Below are 20052 nucleotides of genomic sequence, written 5' to 3' on the forward strand. Positions count from 1 at the left end.
AAAGTAAACATAGAACACAGCGACAGACAGTACACTACAATTATGCCACTGCGCTTACTTATGACCATATGCAACAGTAAATAAATCAGTTTTAAGAGGAGACTTAACTCTTTCCCGCCATGGACGAGATATCTTGTCAATTAAGAAACAACGCTTCCCCACCAAAGACGGGTTTTTACGGCAATCCATGTTCTAGGTATATTATGGTAAGGAAAGCCCTAGCACATGTCCTGAATGAGTTACGGGACGGTCCAAATACAAGACGATCGGCATAAATGGAAGGATCAGAGAAAATGGAGGTCATATACAGTGGGGCAAATAAGTATTTCATACACTGACGATTTTTCAAGTTTTCCCACTTACAAAGAATGGAGAGATCTGTAATTTTCATCGTAAGTACACCTCAACTGTGAGAGACAGAATATAAAAAAAAAATCCAGAAAATCACATTGTATGATTTTTGAATAATTAATTTCCATTTTATTGCGTGAAATAAGTATTTGATACAATAGAAAAATAGAACGTAATATTTGGTACAGAAACCTTTGTTTACAATTACAGAGGTCAGACGTTTCCTGTAGTTCTTGACCAAGTTTGCACACACTGCAGCAGGGATTTTGGTCCACTCCTCCATACAGGTCTTCTCCAGATCTTTCAGGTTTTGGGGCTGTCGCTGGGCAACACAGAGTTTCAGCTCCCTCCATAGATTTTCTATTGGGTTCAGGTCTGGAGACTGGCTAGGCCACACCAGCACCTTGAAATGCTTCTTACAGAGCCACTTGCTGTGTGTTTGGGGTCACTGTCATGCTGGAAGACCCAGCCATGACCCATCTTCAATGCTCTTACTGAGGGAAGGAGGTTGTTGCCCAAAATCTTGGGATACATGGCCCCATCCATCCTCCCCTCAATACGGTGCAGTCGTCCTGTCCCCTTTGCAGAAAAGCACCCCCAAAGCATGATGTTTCCACCCCCATGCTTCACGGTTGGGATGGTGTTCTTGGGACTGTACTCCTCCTTCTTCCTCCAAACACGGCGAGTGGAGTTTATACCAAAAAGTTATATTTTGGTCTCATCTGACCACATGACCTTCTCCCATGCCTCCTCTGGATCATCCAGATGGTCTTTGGCAAACTTCAGACAGGCCTGGACATGTGCTGGCTTGAGCAGGGGGATCTTGCGCGCGCTGCAGGATTTTAATCCATGACGGTGTAGTGTGTTACTAATGGTAACCGTTGAGACTGTGGTCCCAGCTCTCTTCAGGTCATTGACCAGGTCCTCCTGTGTAGTTCTAGGCTGATCCCTCGCCTTTCTCAGGATCATTGATACTCCACGAGGCGAGATCTTGCATGGAGCCCCAGTCCGAGGGAGATTGACAGTCATCTTGAATTTCTTCCATTTTCTAATAATTGCACCAATAGTTGTTGCCTTCTCACCAAGCTGTTTGCCTATTGTCCCGTAGCACATCCCAGCCTTGTGCAGGTCTACAATTTTGACCCTAGCTTAGACAGCTCTTTGGTCTAGCCCATAGTGGAGAGGTTGGAGTCTGATTGATTGAGTGTGTGAACAGGTATCTTTTATACAGGTAACAAGTTCAATCAGGTGCAATTAATACAGGTAATGAGTGGAGGATAGGAGGGCTTCTTAAAGACAAACTAACAGGTCTGTGAGAGCCAGAATTCTTGCTGGTTGGTAGGTGATCAAATACTTATTTCATGCAATAAAATGGAAGTTAATTATTTAAAAATCATACAATGTGATTTTCTGGATTTTTTGTTTTTATATTCTGTCTCTCACAGTTGAGGTGTACCTACGATGAAAATTACAGATCTCTCCATTCTTTGTAAGTGGGAAAACTTGAAAAATCGGCATTGTATCAAATACATGTTTGCCCCACTGTATATGTAGATCATGTTTTGACCATTTTGAATCTGATTGGGACAAGGTAGTCAGTGAGTGAGATGCCTTTACAGACACAGAAACATCTCTAGTTGTGTCGTGGATGGACCGATAACCCGTCAATCTGAATGTGTGTGTGTGTGTGTGTGTGTATGTACAGTATGTATGTAGCCTGTGTGTGTGTGTGTGTGTGTGTCTGTTCTGTTTACTGAATGCAATTTCAGTTGTTCATATAATTATTTACAGGTGAAAGAATGACATTTGAATTTGCTTGAAAATGCACTACTTTGATAAAAATAATTTTTTCTCAGTTTTTTGTCAATTGTTGTATTTCTGATAAAAACCTATGTGCATTCAAGTGGTGATAAAATATGGAAGCAGAATAATGACAATAGTTTTTGAAACATAAAGCACGCTGAATTCCACAAATCGGAAAAAAAAGATTCATTGTAATTAACAGTGCTTGCATTTTAATGCCTTGTATTTCCAGGGCTTGCATTTTTAGGTCCTGGAATTGAACATAGTTGTTTATCTAAGCTGTGAATATTTCAATTCAAAATATTTCACACACATTTTCATAATTAAAAATTAAATAATTAATATTCACCTTACAGAATTCACTTCCAAAATATTCAATCTGTTTAAAAATACGATGTATACTATTCGACAGCCAAATTTCGGTCATTTTATTTCACTTTCCAAATTCGCTGCCACAAATTCAGTGGTTAAAATTCGACATAAAATTCAGCGGTGCACATCCCGAAGAAATGGCAGTAGAGCACCGATGCATGATCTCCAGCTGATGTCAGCCGCTCACTAGCAGGTGGCGCAAGCGGCTGTTGATGAAGGCCAAATGTGGATCAAGTCATTCATTTACAAAAACTGATTTGCAGAAATGGAGCAAGTGCTAAGTAGAAGTTTTGATTATGTTTTATTCTTTATTTCGGTTGCTTAGTTTCTGTAACTTTGTATCATGGCTTGTGTGACGCTGTGCTGTAATACTGGGGTTACCCTCATGCGTCACACTCCAGGATTCCCCAACGACGCGTAACGCGCCTCACTGATATAACTAATACAGTGATTGAACATTGGCCATTTTTTGTGATAAACAGGAAAGTGGGTTCAAGCGCCAGCAAAAGACAGTGTAATGAAATAGTCTTTAAGAGAAGCAGTCTTTCAGCGGAAGTTCAAATCAGCTCGTAAGTGTATTTACTTGTGTCATTAGTGTTTAGCGCAGTTGCTAGGAAACGCTTATTTTGTTTACTGTGTTGAGACTTGCTGAAATCGCGTTTGGTCTCGTACTGTATCGCGTATCTTGTTAGTGTCTGCATTTGCTTGGCCATTTTTTGTGATAAACAGGAAAGTGGGTCCAGTTGAATTCAAATGGTGATTTGTTAGATGGGTATAAAAAAAGTGTGAAGGCCTCCTTGTGTGAAGACCGAAGAGTGTAAAGACCACCGACTCTACCATGCGACTCCACCGGACAGGGATACCGGCAAAGGACATAAGTATCGCTTTTTATTTTTCCTCTTTCCTATAACTTGTTTCACTTCTGTTTCAGTTTTTATAACCATTTCTTACTATGTGCAAGTTGTTGTTGTTGTTTTAAAACGTGTGATTGGCTCAGTGTTGATGTCTGTATAAGTTTGTTTATTCACTTTTAGTTTGATTTAATTTTAGTTATTTTAGGACTTCATATTATACGGAAATGAAAGAATATATATATTGAATTTATTTTTATATGTGTGTGGCTCTACATACATTTTTGGTGTTTGGCTTAGTGTTATAAGCATTATTATACATTTTGTTGTTTTAATATTTTGAATTGTTTTTAGCTTATTTTTTTGTTTTCATTTAAATGTTCAGTATTGAAATGTTGTATGCATCTGTCAATTTTATGTAATTTTTTTTTTTTTTTAAATGTGTATGTATATAGTATTTTTGACAGAGTTTTGACTTTTTTTGTTTTAGTTAACGTACTTTTTCTTTTTTGTAAGTCGCTTTGGATAAAAGCGTCTGCTAAATGACTAAAAGTAAGTACGGTAAAAAAGAGACACACATGTGTTTATCTGGTGCAGAGTGACTGATAAAGGAATGCTGCCACCAAAAGCTTTCAGTGAGTATACTAATTAAATAAATAAAACATCTTTTAAATCTTAAATTGCAGTTTATTTTAATGAATTATTGTAATCTCAAACAGAGCACTTTTCTGATTCTTGATTTCTGTGCATTTGCTGCAGAGCTTTTGTGGTGGAGCAGGACCTGTAAGGCAAGGAGGTAGCGGCAATTATTGGGGAAAAAAATGGAAAACATGAAACAAAAATGGTGATCATATTTTATTTATTTTACTTTATTTTTATGTTTTATGGTCAGTTAGCCTCTAATCCTTTCATGCTGAAGATTAATGTATTTTTTCAGTGAAATGTTACACACACCCTTGCTACTATCTGAAGTTCAAGCTGCGAACACCTAACTTACAAAAATTGACCCGACTGTGTCTTTTTTTGGTCCTTAAAATGAAGTGTTAATTACTATTTTCATGGTATAAAGTACTGCAAACAAGGAGCTGTCCAGTATCATGTACTGGACTTAGCCCTTGAGCAAATATTCATTCTCATGATCACTGAGCTGTCATTGAGCACACGGTAGTGGACAGCACATTCCAGGGCTTCCAGTTTATGGCAGGGGCCCACTATTGTGGTCAGAGGTTTGCTACATTTTTATTGGATCTTGGTGGACTAATATAAGCAAACTGTCCAACGCCATCAGATAAAGATGCCAAGACAACAGTCAGACACCTCTTTGAGGGCAAGAAGAAGCCCTTTGGTACAAAGCCTGGGAAGCACAGGACTTCTCATTGGTCAAAATGCAGTTTCTGCCCTTCACCCACCAACAGACTGATTCCTCAGGTTTTGGCCTGTGACCACCATAAAAATTCCTTAGGACCTCTGGATGCAGCAGCAGTGGGTGAAACAAAGAGAGAGATCACAGAGTTCCATCCAAATCCATTCCTAACTATGTTCTCAAACCTTAAACTGAGGCAAACCACAACACACACATACTTGTACAGAGAAATAAGTGTTCTCAGTGATAGTGATGCATAGTGCAACATCTTACACAAACTCAGCTGTTGATGGACAAATGAATGCATGCATGACAGTTCAATCCTTTTCCATCATGTTTGGACTTAATGTTTTCACAGCATTGCCAAAGGTATTATGTTTGTGGTTTGGTAAGTGAATAATGCATTGGTAAAACTTTAGTCACACTTTTCTAAATGTGTGTTTGGACTATGCAAATAAGTTCCACAGGAGGAAAGAAAGGTGGGCCACACCGCGTCCCCCCCACTCTGATGGAAACAACCAATCACAGCCTGGAAATGGAGAAGCGCCAGATTGCAATCCTCTCCTCATCGGAAAGAGATAACGGTACCTTCCCAAAATACGCTCCTTGTTTGATGAGTCTGAGTACTGCAATGGAAAAGACGTTAACATACCGTGACTGAGTCTCTGGCACGTTCAGTGAGACAAAAGCGGATCCACCAAGTTCTGAGTCTCTAGTCCAGAGAGGCAGAAGACACACAGACATCTGCAACAAGGTTAAGCTCTGGCGAGCAAACCTTCACTTTAAGGTACTTTTGCTTGCGTGTTCCAGGCTAAAGACCTTCTGCACCTACGCCAGGGCCACATCTGCGTGCTCCAGATTTTAGGACCCTTTGGCGCTCCAGGAGATCAGCATCCTCCAGTGCTTCCTGTTCAAGGCTGTCGAAGCAGATTCCTGCTCCTTTCCCCACTGCATTGTTACCAGCACTACCAGTGGATGAAGTCACCGCCACCGGACTGCTTGCTTGACCACAAAGAACGTAACTATCACCTATCTAAACCTCTTCCAGAGGCCTTGGCATTGTTGTGTATTATCAGTATATGATTTTCTAATTTACATTAGATACTATCTAGCTGATTGCAGTTGATTACAGATAATCTTTCCTGTATTTGTTTGATGCAAAATAAGATTCTTCACCTTGTTGTTGATTACTCTTGTCTATCTTTTGTTAATAAAATCTATTTTATTACACATCTGTCTTCCTTGTGTTGATGATACAGAAAGAGGTTCTACAAGTTAGAGATCTTATGTGATGTGCTCATAACTACACCTTAAGTGACACGTGATCCAAATATCATAACGTCATTGGTGACGTGAGTACCCATCACTACACTATTTTGCCTCCCTAGGTTGGCAAAAGCTAAATTCACTACAACACCTTCGTTTTGTATTCCCAAACAAATATAAGCTCTGGGAAACGGCAACCTTGTTCTTGAGCTAGAATTCTCCTGAGAGTTTGGTGAAGCCTTACCTTTCCATATCTCTTGTGACTGTTTCGTAACGACTGTATGTATAGTTCAGGTGAGAAAGTGAATGAGAGCACAGCCTCAGGTGCCATAAAACTTTATGGTTTTTCTCAGTTTGATTATCCTTTAGTCAGATATTATTACTGACACGTCACTCTCATGATATCAAAGTATGTTTTTTTTTTTAATTATTATTATTATATTGGGTAACACTTTAGAAAACCGATCCTTTGTGAAAGATCCAAGATGGCGGCGCGAACACATCGCGAGGCTCAGCGTCTTACCAGATTTAGGAAAATAGTGTTAATTTACCTGGTTATTTCACTCGTGTTCGCGCGATTCAGTTATGCGAACTACAGCTATAGTAAACAGTCACTTTTGGACATCAACAAACAGTGTTCCAACATAGTTTTAGATCATCCTTTCGACTTCAGCGAACTCCCGCCGGAGCTACTGAGATCACCGCGGACAAGCGGATCACTCGTACCGACCGGAAGTGCTCGGCGTCGGCGTCGAGACCGTAAACAAAGACGGGGAAAGCGTGGAGGGCTGCGTGCTAAGCTAAGGCTAAACCCACATCGACCAGCTCTGCCCAGCATCTTCCTTGCCAATGTACGGTCTCTGTTGAACAAGATGGACGAACTAAAGATCTGGACCCTCACACAGAAATGGCTTATGGACTGTAATGTTATGTTCTTCACTGAAACATGGCTCTGCAACGATGTTCCAAACAGCGTGGTGCATTTGGATGGACGCTCTCTCTTCAGGGCTGACAGAGTAGCAGCAACCTCTGGTAAAAACAAGGGTGGCGGAGTATGCATTTATGTAAATAAATCATGGTGCAAAGACTCTGTCATTGTTGATACCTACTGCTCTGCTGAGCTGGAGTTCCTGATTATCAAGTGCAGGCCTTTCTATCTACCACGTGAGTTCACTTGCATTGTTGCTGCTGCAGTTTATGTACCTCCGGACGCTAATGCTAACGTGGCTATGAAAGAACTTTGTGCTGCTATTAGCAAATTACAAACCCTGCACCCGGATGGAGCCTTTATCGTTGCTGGGGACTTCAATCACTGCACTTTTAGATCTGTTCTCCCTAAATTTCATCAAAATGTCTCCTGCACTACAAGGGGACATAAAACATTGGACCACGTTTACACTAATGTGAGTGATGCCTACAAAGTCACACCCCTCCCCCACCTGGGTCAGTCTGATCACCTCTCTTTGTTCCTGCTCCCCAAGTATACCCCAGTCATCAAACGTGTGAAACCTACAACAAGGACTGTTAAAATCTGGCTGGAAGGTGCTGACTCCACTCTTCAACATAAATTCCAGCACACAGACTGGAGTGAGTTTGCTGTCCAGGCCACCACAAACTCTCAGATTAACATTGACATTTATACCAACTCTGTCATGGAGCACATCAACAGCTGTGTGAGCAGAGTGACCACACACAAAAAAATAAAAATTTTCCCCAATCAGAAGCCCTGGATGAACAGAGAGGTTCGCCTCCTGCTCAAAGCAAGAGATGCAGCCTTCAGGTCTGGAGACCAGGAGGCTTACAGCTCAGCCAGAGCCAACCTGAGGAAGGGTATCCGCCAGGCCAAACTCACACACAAACAGAAGATTGAAGAACACTTCAATTCTTCAGACCCCCGACGTATGTGGCAAGGCATACAATCTATCACAGATTACAAACCACCTAACTCTGTGCCCCCCTCCAGCTCTGCCTCCCTCCCAGACGAGCTCAATCACTTTTATGCTCGTTTTGATCAAAATAATAAGGAGATCTCACTCAAAGCTGAGCATCAACCCAGTGAACTGCCTCTCACTCTCTCCACATCAGATGTTTACTCCACTCTGTGCAAGGTGAATGCACGGAAGGCAGCTGGCCCTGACGGAATACCTGGTCGTGTGCTTAAAGCCTGTGCGGAGCAGCTAGCTGAGGTCTTCACGGACATTTTCAATCTGTCCCTGGCCCAAACAACTGTCCCCACTATCTTCAAAACCTCCACCATCGTACCAGTACCGAAACATTCCACTGCCTCGGTCCCTAACGACTTCCGTCCTGTTGCACTCACCCCCATCATTGCCAAGTGTTTTGAGAAACTGGTTGCATCCCACTTAAAATCCTGTCTCCCTGCTACACTGGACCCATTCCAATTTGCCTATCGCCACAATAGGTCAACAGAGGACGCCATCTCAACAGCGCTTCACTCTGCCCTCACCCACCTGGACAGTCAAAACACACATGTGAGAATGCTGTTCATAGACTTCAGTTCTGCATTTAATACAGTAATCCCCTCCAAGCTGATCTCCAAGCTCAGCCAGCTTGGAATCAGCACACCCATCTGCAATTGGATTCTAGATTTTCTGACTAACAGACCTCATTCCGTCAAGTTAGATAACCTCTCCTCCTCCATCATCACCCTGAACACCGGCGTGCCACAGGGCTGCGTACTGAGCCCTCTCCTGTACTCCCTCTTCACCCATGACTGTGTTCCTGTTTATGGCTCCAACACCATAATTAAATTTGCAGATGACACCACGGTGGTAGGTCTGATCAAGGATGACGATGAATCAGCCTACAGGGATGAGGTGCAGCACCTGGCTGTGTGGTGTGCCACCAACAATCTACAGCTAAACACCCAGAAGACAAAGGAGATCATTGTGGACTTCAGGCGGACTAGGAGTCATGCACACACACCCATCTACATCAACGGAGCTGAAGTGGAGCGTGTGTCGAGTTTCAAGTTCCTTGGCATCCACATCTCTGATGACCTCACCTGGTCCCATAACACCTCTACTCTGGTCAAAAAGGCACAGCAGCGCCTTTACTTCTTAAGGAGCCTTAAGAAAGTTCACCTGAATCCCAGGATCCTTGTGGAATTCTACCGCTGTACCATTGAGAGCATACTCACGAACTGCATCTCAGTATGGTACAGAAATTGCTCCGCATCTGACCGCAAAGCACTCCAGCGGGTGGTGAAAACTGCTCAACGGATCACCGGCACCCAGTTAACTTCCATTGAGAACATTTATTATAAGCGCTGTCTGGGCAGGGCAAGAAACATCATCAAGGATGCCTCTCACCCTAACCATGGACTTTTCACCCTCCTTCCATCCGGCAGGCGTTACAGGTGCCTACACTCTCGCACTAGTAGGCTCAGGAAGAGCTTCTTCCCCGAGGCTGTGACACTTCTGAACGCCACACCACCAATCTAACCTGCACCTGCTTATTACTGCACTGGTCACAGTACTTTACACACATGCATTTGCACTACTCTTATTTTGCACAGACTGTACAAGTTATCACACTATAAACTGTATAAAGTTGTTACTACACAAAGCACAGTAAAATATTTCTATAAAATATTGCACTACTGTTATTTTGCATAGAATACATTGTTCTATCAATACTTGCACACACTCATCCAGCTGTATTTATTTATTACCACTGTTCTCACGTTTCTGCTGTTCATAATGTGTATATATAATCTGTAATCTATATAATCCTACATTGCTCTGTTCATAATGTACATACAATCCCTACATTGCATTCCTATTTATATTCTGTATATACTCTGCTCAATACTGTATATAGCAATTCCACTGTACATTCTGTAAATCATATCTTCATTTACTCTGCACTTATATGTATATAAAACACTATATTCTTGCACTTCTGGTTAGATGCTAACTGCATTTCATTAGCTCTGTACTTGTACTCTGCATAAATGACAATAAAGTTGAATCTAATCTAATCTAATCTAATCTTTGTTAATGAATAACTAAACAGGAACAAGTCACTAATGCACTATTAACACTGTAGTGACTGCTATTACCTAACAAGAAACTATGATTATTGATTTAGTAAGTAATAGCGCTCAGTTGAAACTGGTATAGTTATATATTTTTTTTAATATATATCCTGGAGAAATACTAAGAACTACTCTATAGAGGTTCATAATTAATGTGAATTATGCATAATGTATAGTTAATTTTAAAGTGAAGATCACGTTAACCCACTAGTAATGATTTAAGTGTTACTAAATCTAGCAAAATGAATTACTAACCAGAACCTTACAAAAACCAATGATTTCAGTCGTTACTAGGGAGTTGTCATGATTTTCACTATAGAATACTGATCCAAATAATTAATAATTCCTTCTGAAGAATTTGGTAATACTTGAGTCATTACTAGTGGGTTACCATAACCGTTACTTTAGAATTAATTATACATTATGTATTATTCATATTAATTATGAACCTGTATACAGTAGTTCTTAGTGAGGTATGAAAAAATTCAACTAAGCACTATTACTTACTAATTCATTAATCAGAGTTTCTTGTTAGTTACATAACATATTCTTGTTAGTTGTCATTCTTATTTAATTAAGTAGTGGTCTTGAGCACCAATCATTGTGGAGTAGAAAATGTTACACATCATTTTAAATAATTGAATAATCTGATAATATGTGAACCTGGACCACAAAACCAGTCTTAAATCGCTGGGGTATATTTGTAGCAATAGCCAAAAATACATTGTATGTGTCAAAATTATATTTTTCTTTTATGGCATATTTTATCTCAATTTTGACAAATGGACCCTTGTGACTGGTTTTGTGGTCCAGGGTCACATATGTGTTTAATAAATCACCAGCAGGTAAGAATGTGTGGGTTTGTGTTTTTAACGCAATATTACAGGTTTTTAAACTATATTCCCTTAAAATGTTGTGTTAGCTAGATATTCATAAAGGGTTGCTGGAACATATTTCTCAATCTAAAATACTAATGTATGCATTAAAATGAACAGAAAACACTCATAAGGAAGAAATTCAATAATAGGCAGTATTTTGAGATTAATTATATTTAATTGAATATAAAAGCAACAGAACTGAACTGACATCGAGTTTGTTCGTTTTGACTGCAGTTTTTCACTGAAGCCGAGTCTCCTTTAACTTTTAAGGCGATGCGCATCTCAAACGAGCAGGAATGAGGAAATAAAACAACATCAGTATTTGGTGAGTCATGCAAAAGCCAACAACATCGTCTGTGGCTGGCTGTGTACGGAGAAAATTACGGATGTTTGCTAAAAGTCACTACATCCGACAGCTCTGCTTGGATATTACGACTAAACTCACCGCTTTCGCTGTAAAACTAATCATTGGAGGCGGTCTCGTTTTGTTTCTCACATGTTTATAACATGTGTGCTTCATTTCTTGAGAAGCATCTCTCAGGCGAAATCGTGTAGTAGGCCTATCAATATATCTTGGATGTAACACTGTTGTGGACAGAAAGTACTGCTGGACGGATTGGATTCGTCTCGCGATCGCTTTTTATGGTCGAGGTATGAAGTCCAGTTTCGGTTGTGCATGCTTCCACTTGCATTCAAGACACAAATTGTCTCTGCATACTATAATAAAACAGGCCAGGCAGATATTTAAACCCTTTCAAAATATGTCATCTGTATAATCTGTCATATGTTGCATTAACAAGAACATCATTCGTTTTTTGATTTAATATTGAAAACAGAAACATGAGAAAACAGCACCATCATAGAAAACTGATAAGGTTTTAGGTTTGAGTCGTCTTTAAAATAAAAAAATGGGGTTTGTGTACCTTAGAAAAATACACCTTGTGTAGATAAATAGTGATTTATGATAAAAAAATATATTTTTTTGATCATGAAACCAACAATTTCTTTAAAATAAACACATGCGTGAGGGGAAATGAAGGAATTTGTTGACATAATTTGAAACATGGTTTTTAAGAGACATTAGAGTTTGGTAACAGGATGAAAAATGCATCCATCTTCCACTTAAAAATTGTGGAAAAAATTAAATAAAGTTACCTGAGATGGACCAGTACATATTTTGAATAGTTAAATATGTGTATTACTAGATTCAGTCTTTAAAAAATATAGAAAATATTAAATGGCCCCCTTTCATTGGAATGTCCCTTGAATGTTCGACTTCCACGTGTGGGAGGGAAATAAACGCCCCTTTTCATTGACTACATTTACATTTAATTATTTACCTTATTCTGAATAAAGTTTAATTGCTGTATGGCATTAGGCCTACTTAACTTGCCGTGTTTCGATCTGAGGCCAGTTCTATTGTCAAAGACTGTTCGTGTCATTTTTTATAAAAAGCTGCTAATATTAGTTCACTTTAAGTTGAGTAATTTTGTATTAGTATGGGTCTATATAGGCTAATATATTTATATATATAATCTAAATGAGGAAAATAATCCCTTCAATGGTGTTTACAGAAGACAATAAGGAACATAATATGCATTTCTGCCTAGACTATCTGCTCTTACATGAAGAAAGAAGTACAAACAAGTCTGGGGAAACGTTATAGAGTATTTCAAACTGACAATGGAAATGACTTGAAAGAACGCATAGTGTGCACCCAGAAGTGACATGAGACGTATTGGTGAACTAGTGAACCAGAGTATTTTTAATAAGAAATTAGAAAAAAATTAGAAACAAATTGTCACACTCACACACACTAACAAACAGTGTGTGGGGTGCACAGTCACCCAGATACACTCACACACACTAATAAACTGTATATGGGTGACTGTGCACCCCACGTCCAGCATTTAATCATGAACGTCTCTGCATGAATCATGAATGTTTCCATGTCCTGGATATTTTCAAAAATGAACGTGAAAGGCTCCTTGGCATCCCACTCATTTGGTCATCATGATCCGTCAACATGTACGACGGTTCTTGCACCTGGCCAGTGAAAAGCCCAGGACTGTTCCTCACGATGTATTCTTGGAGTCACCTAATCAAAGTAGGTAATTGTTTCAATGAAATGACAAATAAAATAACATCCAAACTGTTGCCTTTTTTCTTTTAGAATTGAAATGATCATAACGACAGAATATCACCGTCTCCGAAATGAGTCTCTATGAGAAGAAAGCGGAGGAGGATGTTGTTCAACATCAGAACCAGGGAGCAACATCTCCAGAATCCAGCTGTGTGTCTGTGAAGAGTGATGCATCTATAACACAGCCTCTTACATTCAGTAACCCCAGGTGAGAGAATAACCAGTACTGGAGACAAGAAACAGAATTATAAGTTTTGTATGTCAGTGATAGCAAGTTGATGTCACTTTATAATAATGTTCATTTATGAGCCATTTAAAACGGTTAAAAACTTATAATTTAATGACAATGCGCATTTATAGACGATTCTTTATTTTTGCTATTGTAATACCACTGCTATACATATAATAATACATTATAAATATTAAAACCAAAAACACATACAGGGATATTTTTGCCCTCATAACTACAATTATGGGTGCATTCTATAAGCTTCATCACACAGTCAATGTTTTTGGACTGTCAAGACATGTTTGTCTTGCTTTTGCAAAGTGAGTGACCACTCGATAATGTCAGATAGCATATTGTAAAAACAATTATTGTGATAATAAATATTGAACATCATTAAGACAGGCGTGTCTTTCCAAATCTTTATTTAAATAAAGATTAAATAAAAATCTTTATTTAAAATTATTTCAAGAATTTTAACATTAGCAACATAAAGTGTGAAAAATGACAAAGAGGCAAAATTTTTGGATTGCAGCTCTAAGCATCAAATTGCTAAAATTAAATATAACTCAATCATAATTAACTTTGCCTTCAAAGTGGTGTTACATTGCAGTTTACTACATTAATTTATGTAATTTATATATATATTAAAATACTGGTAAGTATAAACATTATAGCCTACTTCCCTCACTCTACAACAAATATTTTAAATTTACTTTTCTAATATCCGCGTAAAATCCTTTGCATGTGCAAAACTGTTTGTTTGGGCGCTCCACGCTGATTTTACAGTGAACCTTTTTTAAAAAAAGTGTAACTTTTATTTGAATTTATTTATTAGGATTAACCCCTTGAGATGTACCATCTCGTTTTTGAGGGGGTCCCACAATGTACCACAATCACAACATAGTAACAAAAAAACAAAACAAAACACAAAATTAACATTACATCCATAAACAACACCAAACAACAAAACACAAACATTAATTGAAAAAAAACACAACATTAAAAAATAACTAGTAACAAATATGAAACAAAATATACCTACAAAAAATCAATACCATCTTCAAGAATAACATGTACAATCCAAAGTAAAATATGATAACAGAGTTTGCTTAAACATCTTAAATGATGTAATAGATCAAATATCAGCAGGTAAATTATTCCAGTCTATTGGACCTTTAAACATGAAAGCTCTTTTACCAATGGTTTTTTTGACACAAGGAACAAATAAATAGGTCTGAAAAGAATGCCTAACTTGATAATTTAAAGAAAAAGGTACAAAGTATTGTTGTAAATAACTAGGATATTTAAAATGAACACAATCAGAATCAAGCCATACTCCAAGATATTTAATAGTATCAACTTTATGCAGAGAAGTGTCGTCTTTACATAATATAGCACAGGAACAACTTTTGGATTTAAGTTTCTGTCTAGAACCAAAAATCATAATATAAAACTTAGTTTTATTAAGCACTAATTTATTATCCAAAAGCCAATCTTGTAAAATATTAAAATAATACTGAAGAGATAACTGAATATGTCAAATATCAGAATTAGATATGACGGTGTCATCAGCATAAAGTTGAACACTACACTTATTGAGAATTAACGGTAAATTATTAACATAAATAGAAAAAAAAGTGGTCCTAGTATTGAACCTTGGGGCACACCTCTTTGTTGAACCAAAAAAATCTGATTTATTCCCATTTAATACTATACATTGTTTTCTATTAGGCAAATATGAATTGAACCACATAATTGCATTTTCAGACAGACCAATAGCATAAAATGTATCTAAAAGTAAATATCGATCAACTAAATCAAAAGCTTTGGACAAATCAAGAAATATAGCACCTGTAAGTTTACCATCATCAGCAGCTGAAAACACATCATTAGTAAACTTAAGTAATGCAGTAGTTGTAGAATGATTGATATGGTGATAAAATATTATTAATACTTAAATAATCTGAAAGTTGTTTATATATTAATTTTTCAAAAACTTTAGCTATAGAATATATAATAGATATAGGTCTGTAATTAATGAGATCATGTACATCACCTCCCTTGTGAAGTGGAGTAATGCGTACACTTTTCCAAATACTGGCACTGGTATCTCACTTGTAGACAAAGAAAATTAAATAACTCAGCAAGTGGATACATAAGAATATGAGAAGATTATTTAAGAAACTTATTTTCAATACCATCCAATCCAGCACCACTAGTACCACTTAATTCATTAATAGTATTCTGAACGTCATCAGGTAAAATCTTCCTAAATTGAAAAGAACTACTACACGAAAAAGTGTCATATATATAGTACCAGTATTCAAATAAGAATCAGATACTAAGAACAAGCAGAAGAAAAATGCTGATTGAATGATTGAGCAATAGATAAAGAGTCATGTAATATTGTATTGTTAACTCAAATTTGATTAATTTAATGTTTATCTGAAGCACTGAATATGTTTTTCATTTTATTCCAAAAATACTTAGGGTTCTTACCATACTGGAAAAAACATTCTTTATAATAAGTAGATTTTGCATTTCGTACTTTCGTCTTGCTCAAAGCGCTGTGGGTGCATGATGCGACAATTGAATCCTCATGGTTTGTTGTTTACGCTGCTATTTGTGCATATAAAGCTAAAGCTCTGTATAAAAAAATGACATTCTAATTTTACTGGTTAACGATCGGCTAATGGGCTTCGGCTGACGGTCAGGAAAATAACCTAAATGAACCTAAACTGTCATTCTACAATTCTCCACCAGATTTATTATGCTGCGCGCAAGATCAGGCTAACTCAAAAACTTGCGTACATGAGCTGAGACCAGACGTGAAATTTCATCGTAGCCACCGCTCATATTGATAAATTCCGAGTTTTGCGTTGAAATGATCGTACGCCCAATTTTCTGTCGTACGTTCATTTTGTAAATGAGGCCCAGTCTCTTTACTTGCACTATTTGTTGCTAATTTGCAAGCAAATGGTCTGTGATAAACTGCAATAAATACAAACATCTTGACTGTAACGATTGTGATTGTGGGTATTAAATAATAATAACACTTACGCAACTTCTGTGCCATTTAAAAAGTCTGGGCCTATGATTATACATGCTTTTTTGTTTGTTTTAGTTATAAAACATAAATTGGAAATGTTGAAATAGTATTTCATTGTTTAGCTTCTGAGAGAAGCTTCCTGTTTTACCAGTTTTCATTCATTTAGAGGGTGTTTTAAATTATACAATAATAAACTTAACAGGAAAGTAGAGATGATTTATTAGAATCAATACACTGCTAGGCCTATGTTTGGATAAAAACTTGGATAAGCAAACAAATACGGAATATTGACCCATGAAACCTTATGCTACTACTTTTATAATAGATGTTTTTTCTGCACTGGAGAAATTCAAAATTTAATATGAAATATATTATTATATATATATATATATATATAAATATAATATCATATATCAAGTAATTACTTATTAATCATTTAGTAGTGATTTATTATTTCATCATTTACAGAAACATATCACTTATTACTTTAATAATCTACAAATGATATTGTTTAATAAATTATAAATTCCTTAGTAAAGAGAGTTCATCCAAAACTGTCCCGCAAAACGGAAATTTCCTGATTATTAACTTATTTACTACAATTTTTATTGTGTGACTCAAAGGATTTTCATTTGAAGAATAAAGATTTTTCTAACAGATCTGCAGGAGTTTCTGCTTAAAAAAAGGTCTGGGCCTGTTTATTGTGTCTCAGCAGTATTGAGAATGACTCTTACACAGCTTTATTAGAAGATCATGCTGCTCACACTCATCAATTCTTTGTGTTGTTCTTGTTTCTGCTGTGTGAATAGAAATGATCAGTCTGCAGAACTGCAGGATTCCAACCGACAAGTAAATGATGGTCTACAGAGAGTAAAAGACCAACACAAAGTCAGCATGAAGAACAAGTATGAGGCAATCAAACTACAAAAGAATCAAACCCTCCTGAACAGCATCTACACACTCTACATCATAGAGGGAGAGAGTGGGGGGGTGAATGAAGAACATGAGGTTTTACACATTGAGAAAACACCCAGAACACAAGACAATCCAATCTACTGTAATGACATCTTTAAACCCTCAACTGAAACAGCATGTGGCACAAAAGACACAATAAAGACTGTTCTTACTAAAGGCATTGCTGGAATTGGAAAAACCATCTCTGTGAAGAAGTTCATTCTGGACTGGGCTGAGGGAAAAGCCAATCAGGATGTAGATTTCATGTTTGTGCTTCCTTTTCGAGAGCTGAATTTGATTCGAGATCATCAGTACAGTCTTCACAGGCTTCTGCTGGACTTTAATCCTGAACTTCAAGATCTTGGCTCCAAGATTTACGAGGAGTGTAAAATTGTGTTCATCTTTGATGGTCTGGATGAAAGCAGAATGACTCTGATGTTTTCAGAAAATGATAAAGTTTCTGATGTGACTCAGACTTCATCAGTGGATGTGTTGATATCAAACCTGATTAAAGGAGAGCTGCTTCCATCTGCTCACATCTGGATCACCTCCAGACCATCAGCAGCCAATCGGATCCCCTCCAAATACATCAACCGGGTGACAGAAATTCAGGGATTTAACGACGCTCAGAAGGAGGAATATTTCAGGAAGAGAATCAGCGATGAGCATCAAGCCAGCAGAATCATCTCACACATCAGAAGATCAAGAAGCCTGCACAGCATGTGCCACATACCTGTCTTCAGCTGGATCTCATGCTCTGTTCTTCAAAAGCTCCTGAAAGAAGATCTGGGTGCAGAAATCCCTCAAACTCTGACTGAAATGTACATCCACTTCCTGCTGATTCAGATAAACATGAGGAATCAGAAGTATAAAGAGACGGATACAGAGAAACTTCTGCAGTCCAACAGAGAAATGATTCTGAAACTTGCTGAACTGGCTTTCAAACAGCTGATGAAGGGTAATGTCATATTCTATGAGGAGGACCTGAAAGAGAGCGGCATAGACGGGACTGACACCTCTGTGTATTTTGGAATTTGCACTGAGATCTTAAAGGAAGAATCTGTAATTCATCGAAGAAAGCTCTACAGTTTCATACATTTGAGCTTTCAGGAGTTTCTAGCTGCTTTCTATGTGCTTTACTCCCATCTGATGAAAAACAGGGAACCATTGCAGTATTTTCTGGGTGACAAACATGAGTTGTGTAGATATAAGAGACAAAGGTACACAGCTATGAGAAACTCTTTGTGTGAGCTACTAATGTCAGCAATTGATAAAACCCTTCAGACTGAAAATGGAAACCTGGATCTTTTTTTGCGGTTCCTGCTGGGCATCTCAGTGGAGTCCAATCTAGATCTTTTAAATGAACTACTGACATACACAGAAAGCAGCTTAAATAACATCAAGGGAATTCCTTTGTACATACAAGATAACATCAAGAGATATGAACATCTTTCAGCCAACAAATCCACGAGTCTGTTCCTCTGTCTGCTGGAAATGAATGACCAGACTCTGTACAGAGAGATTCAGGAGCTTGTGAAATCTGATAAAGGCTCATTGTTGCAATTCTCTCTTGCTCACTGCTCAGTGATTGCCTACACACTTCAGATGTCAGAAGAGGTGCTGGATGAATTTGAGCTAATGAAATTCAGAACATCAGATGAGAGTAGATTACGACTGATACCAGCTGTGAATAACTGCAGAAAAGCTCTGTAAGTACAGTGATGTAAAGTATTTGAGTACATGTAGTAGTTACAGTACTTAAGTGTCTTTTGGCTGCTTTTCTAATATTGAATATATTTGATGCTCAAATTACAAAGATATTAGTAATTAGTAGTAGCTCTACTGGACAATTGTTTTACTTTTTTTTTACAGACATACATACATTTTGCATGGCAACTAACTTTTTCTACATCATTTTATTTCTGCTACAAAAGAAGTGATATTGCCATCTACAGGCTATTGAAGGTACTAGATCTTGTGTGCACTCAGAATTAGGGGTGTAAAACGGATGGTTCGTCACTATACGATATCGATTCTCATACCCAGCGATACGATTACTTCATCACAGAATATTTGTTTTCGACATGAACTTCATTACTTCATTTAAAAGTAGACACTTCAAGCTTTTTATAGATATAACTCCCATGTTTCTGTGTTGAGTATTTGCTGAATTACAGTTCGTTTTAGTGACGTGTTTCTAAAAGCAGTTTGTGGAGACGGAGAAGGCAGAGAGCGCACCCTGTCTGTTTTCTTTATTTTATAAAATTACAAAGTTTTGTCGTTATTATGCGTGAATACAAATATAAGTAGATCCTTTACAGATTCGATTAATGTATTACGCTTTTTTTTATATATAATAAAGAAAATAAACAATTGGAAAACCAAGACTGGCTGCTATGGGCTCAGTGTTAAAACTATTTTCTACAGATAACCAAATTACAAGCAATAGCAGAAAATAAATACAATAGAACAAAGACACAAGTTCAATAAACAGTGCTTTTCAGGTTTTTCTTCTCAGTCTAAAATACATTTTCAGGTATGCTACAGAAATGTAATAATCAAATGTAAAATAACTGCATAGTCTTCACAGTATAAATTAAATATAGATTAAACATTTTTGATGTTACAAAGTCAGGAGCAGTGAGCACATGTATTTTTCTTTGACAGCGTTTGCTTTCACTTTAAGAACGAAAGCACGGATTTAATATAGGCTACTGATACACATGCGTTTTC

At 37.6% G+C, this 20052-nt stretch overlaps 1 protein-coding gene across 1 annotated transcript in view; it reads left to right on the forward strand.

Moving 5' to 3' along the window:
- LOC306861123 (uncharacterized protein) overlaps window positions 1–19032 on the forward strand; it is a gene marked incomplete at its 3' end in the record, with an annotated part of 730281 nt that extends 711249 nt beyond the window's left edge. Inside the window, exons 2-4 of the mRNA XM_079403214.1 lie at window positions 6485–9065; window positions 13141–13295; window positions 17175–19032. Coding sequence (XP_079259340.1) covers window positions 6492–9065; window positions 13141–13295; window positions 17175–19032 — 4587 coding nt within the window. The 5' untranslated portion in view covers window positions 6485–6491. The remainder of the gene's footprint in view (window positions 1–6484; window positions 9066–13140; window positions 13296–17174) is intronic.
- Window positions 19033–20052: the final 1020 nt, after the last annotated feature.

This window comes from Barbus barbus, assembly GCF_936440315.1.
Source record: "Barbus barbus genome assembly, chromosome: 42".
NCBI classification, from domain to species: domain Eukaryota; kingdom Metazoa; phylum Chordata; class Actinopteri; order Cypriniformes; family Cyprinidae; genus Barbus; species Barbus barbus.